The 4564-nt window shown below is 47.6% G+C and overlaps 1 protein-coding gene across 1 annotated transcript; it reads right to left on the bottom strand.

Annotated features, from left to right (window-relative positions):
- Nucleotides 1–470: 470 nt before the first annotated feature.
- On the bottom strand, nt 471–1778 carry LOC116738349 (the record flags this gene model as incomplete). The annotated part of the gene is given in 3 exon segments (XM_032595040.1): nt 471–597; nt 599–1247; nt 1250–1778. Coding segments are annotated over 3 exon segments (1305 nt in total), but the record flags the coding sequence as incomplete, so codon positions are not given.
- Nucleotides 1779–4564: the final 2786 nt, after the last annotated feature.

Genomic DNA, 4564 nt, shown 5'->3' with positions numbered 1-4564 from the left:
ACAAGGGTTGGCTCTGGGGTGCCAGCGGCAGACTGAAGAAGGCGTCCTTTAAATCTAGTACAGTATACCAGACCCTGGAGGGTGCCAAGGAGCTCAAGAGAGTATATGGGTTGGGAACAGTTGGGTGTATGTCTGCGACCCTCTTATTTACTTCCCAGAGGTCTTGTACCGGTCGGTAGTCATTTGTGTGAGGCTTTTTGACTGGCAGTAGGGGGGTGTTCCAGGGAGACTGGCAAGGAACTAGTACCCCTAGGCTTCGTAGTCTCCGGATGTGTGGCTGGATCCCCTTCCGGGCCTCCTGAGACATGGGGTATTGTTTGATCCTTACCGGACTCTCTCCTGGCTTGAGCTCTACCAGGACCAGGGTCCTGTGAGTGGCTAGTCCTATCCCCCCCGTCTCTGCCCAAACCAAGGGGAATTCTTGTAGCCATCTGTCTATATTATCCTCTCGGGAGCGCCTCCTGGTGGAGGCGGTATTCATCCTCCAGTTTCATGGTCAGGACCTGGATGGGGTGGCCCTTGCCATCGGTGACCTGAGGCCCCCCTTGTCTGAAAGTTATCTGAGCTCCAATCTTGGTAAGTCCCGTCCTAACAGTAGGGGCATTCTGGTATTACCATAAAGGAGTGGGATACCCGTCCCGTCCCCAAATCTACTGTTCTTCGGGTAGTCCATGAATACTGGCTCATACCAGTTGCCCCTTGTACCCAGGACTTCTTGCTGGCTAGTTTTCCTTGTGGGGTGCAGAGGACCGAATGTTGTGCTCCGGTGTCGACAAGGAAGTCAACAGGGGTCCCCTCCACTTTAAGAGTTACCCTGGGTTCGGGGAGAGGGTCCGAACCCCGACTCCCCTAATCACTTAGTTCATCTAGCTCTAGGACTTTTACTCGATCAGTCTTGCTTCCCTTCCCGCCGGCCCTTTTCGGACAATCTCGGGCCCAATGCCCTATCTCCTTGCAGTATGCGCACTGATCCTTCTGCAGCCTCTGCATCCCCCCCTTGGTGGTTCCTTCACCTTTCCTTGCGTCGTCTGCCAGCTGCCGGAGACGGCGGTCTCGTTCCTCGGGAAAGTCAGCAATGATAGCTAGTAGTATTCTGGCCAGGTCTGGAGTCTGCTTACTGCTGGCAGCCGCCAGGGCGCGAGCCTGCTTGTCCTCAGGAGGATCCCGGGTATTATATACCTTTTCGGCTACCACCAGTAAGTCCTGCAGACTTCTTTCTCCTAGTCTATCTATTTTCTGTATTTTCTCCTAATGTCTATGGCCGATTGGTTTACAAAGGCCATGATAATAGCTGCCTTGCTTTCCGGAGCCTCTGGATCCATGGGGGTGTAGATACAGAATGCCTCCCTGATCCGTTCTAAAAAGGCAGCCAGAGATTCATCTTTTCCCTGTTGTACATTTCCTACCTTGGCCAAATTGGTTGGCTTTCTAGCAGCCATTCGGAGACCCCCCATTAGAGTCTGGCGGTAGACCCGGAGCCTCTCCTTACCTTCTGCCGTGTTGAAATCCCACTGGGGCCGAGTTAAGGGGAAGGAGGCATCTATCTGAGCCTGGTTGGTGGTGGGATTCCCGTCTGCGCCCGGAACTAATTTTCGGGCCTCATTGAGGATTCTTTCTCTTTCCTCAGTCGTGAACAGGACCTGCAAAAGCTGCTGGCAATTGTCCCACGTGGGCTGATGGGTAAAAAGAACAGAGTCTAATAAATCAATAAGCCCTGCCGGTTTCTCGGAAAACTTAGGATTCTGAGCTTTCCAATTGTAGAGGTCACTAGTGGCGAAAGGCCAACAGTGATGGGGCTGATTCCCCTCCGTGTCTAGGGGTCCGGTGTCTCGCAGGGGCAGAACAGTGGAGTGGCGGCGGAGGCGGATTGCTCCCTCTGAGCCCTTTGTCTGGTAAAGGGCGGGCTTCCCACTGGAGCCTTTCCGCCTCCCGCTCTCGGAACAGCGTCTGCCTCCCCCGGAGGGGGAGGATGGTGTTCTTCCGGCATCCTAGAGGGGTTATACGGGGGAGGAAAAATTAATTCTTCCTCAGCCCCCCCTTGTAGGACAGGGTAGAGGGGTGAAGGCTGGGTGAGACTTTTCTTCTTTGTCCCCTGCAAAGCAAGAATGGGTTTTGGCTCCGGGGGGAGCGGGGCTAGGAAGGGCTTAAGCCAAGAGGGTGGGTCTTCTACAAGGTCCTGCCAAGTGATAATGTAAGGGAGCTGATCAAGATGGCCCGTCTTAGGCCGAGAGAGGACACTCCTGACTTGGTGGATGGTAGGGAGGTCGAAGGTCCCCTCTGGTGGCCATCCGACATTGAAAGTTGGCCACTCGCTAGAACAAAAAAACTGCCACCGACCCTTTCGGACTTCCACATTGAGGTTGTTAGCTCTTCCCCTCACATCCTTAAAGTGATCAGTCATAATACTTAGAGGAGTAGTCTGAGTCTGTCCCATAACGTCCGTCCAGTAAGTCCACAGAACAAAACAGAGAAACACAAAAACAGACAGAGGGGCCCTAGAAAGTCTTCCAACTCCATGGATGCAAAACTGAAAGCTAGCTTAGACCTTTGAGGGGATTCCACGTCCCTCCAAAACTGATGAGGGGATTCCACGTCCCTCCAGAAGGGAGGATCGGAACGTCTTCCGAAACTCCCGGCCCGTGGTCCTCCAGTGCGTCCACTTAGACCGCGTCGGGCACTACCAGAACTCCAGAAATGAGCTCACACAGAAAAGACAGAACGAACAGACACTAACCGTGGCCAGTCAGGCTCTCCGGGTCGGGGGTCCCTCGGGGGTCTTGGGGATCCCGGGCCTAGCCCCCAAATGTTATGCCCAGAATTCGTGATCCCCAAAGACCGCCAGGGAGCCGAGTCCGATGTAAAAGCAAAAGAGCCTTTATTCGAGCTAGCTCGAGCTCAATCCCCCACCTGCACCGACGCAGCGCTGGGATACCGGGGAGAGAGGTATCTCAAGGCTTTTAAAATCCCTATTAACTTTGCCTAAAATGGCCCCAACTTCTGGCATTCTTTTAGCTTATCCCCTCATTTCATTTAAATAGCCAATCAAAAGTCAGCTCTTCAGATACGTTTTTCCTCATTACATTGTCTTAACTAGCACAAATTTTACTTCTCATCCATTTTAACATGATTTATTTTCTTCACTTAATATGTTTGTTTGTTTACTGTATACCTTGCTCAATATTACAAATATTCCATGTAGTCAACAATATTATTTTGTTTCAATAACATAATCTCACCCTATAGAACATGCTTTGCTGCTACTAAGCATTGAATTAATATATGAAATATATAATTATAAAATAACTAATAAAATAAATAATAAAGCATGACTAAATGAATCCTATGCTCTAGGAAATTGGTTTCACATGAGATCAAACAAAATAGGATAGCTTCAATCCAGAGTCAATTAGAGGCCCCCCAGTGCAACTAGAATCTGATCTCATAGCCACAGAGACACAAAAATCATCCTGGAGTTGCAAAGGGTAGAATGATAGAGACTTCCTCTCTGACACACACTTCAGGGAGGGTCTTGTGGGTAAAGGAGCGGTTGTAATCTGGAAAAAGTAGAGTGGCTTGACTCTTACGCCTGTAAAAATGTTATTTTCTTATTTAATTTAGTTTGTAGTTAAAAAAGCTTTGTGGTCTTTATTTTTTTTTGTTATTTTTATACTAACTTCAGCAATATTGTGAAAAATGCTTTCCTTCAGACACTTGGTAACTTTAATCAGGTTTTACTTTCCAGATGCTTCCATCTCCTACATTTATAGTGACCCAAGTTCTCTTTAGATGGTGACCCAATATACAAGCCTCTAATTTTAATTTTCCCTGTGGTCTCATGTGCACTAGTTATGTTCAATGTAATTCCAATAAGGATATGTTTTCTTTACATTGAATATAATGCCTGAAACTAAAGACATTTTAATATGGCTTTCAGGATTCCTGATGTTAGAAAAAAAATTAAAAAGTCTACTTTCAGAGCTCTACAAATCATACATGAATGTTTTTCTTTTTTTTTTTTTAATTTTTTTTCAACGTTTATTTATTTTTGGGACAGAGAGAGACAGAGCATGAACGGGGGAGGGGCAGAGAGAGAGGGAGACACAGAATCGGAAATAGGCTCCAGGCTCTGAGCCATCAGCCCAGAGCCCGACGCGGGGCTCGAACTCACGAACCGCGAGATCGTGACCTGGCTGAAGTCGGACGCTTAACCGACTGCGCCACCCAGGCGCCCCATGAATGTTTTTCAAAGTTATCATAGCAGCCATTCTTTTTTTTTTTTTCATTTTTATTTTTTTAAAATTTTGTTTAAATCCAAGTTAGTTAACATATAGTGTAATAATGTTTCAGGAGTAGAATTTAGTGATTCATCACTTACAAAAACACCCAGTGCTCATTCCAACAAGTGCCCTCCTTAGTACCTATCATCCATTTAATCCATTCCCTGCACTTGCCTCCCCTCCAGCAACCTCGATTTGTTCTCTGTATTTAAGAGTCTCTTATGGTTTGCCTTCCTCTCTGTTTTTCTTTTTTTCTCCTTCTTTTCCCCTATGCTCATTGTTTTGTT

The sequence above is a fragment of the Lynx canadensis genome, chromosome D1, assembly GCF_007474595.2.
Source record: "Lynx canadensis isolate LIC74 chromosome D1, mLynCan4.pri.v2, whole genome shotgun sequence".
NCBI lineage: Eukaryota > Metazoa > Chordata > Mammalia > Carnivora > Felidae > Lynx > Lynx canadensis.
Note: the sequence above shows the minus strand (reverse complement) of the source record. Positions and strands in the feature narration are given on the sequence as shown.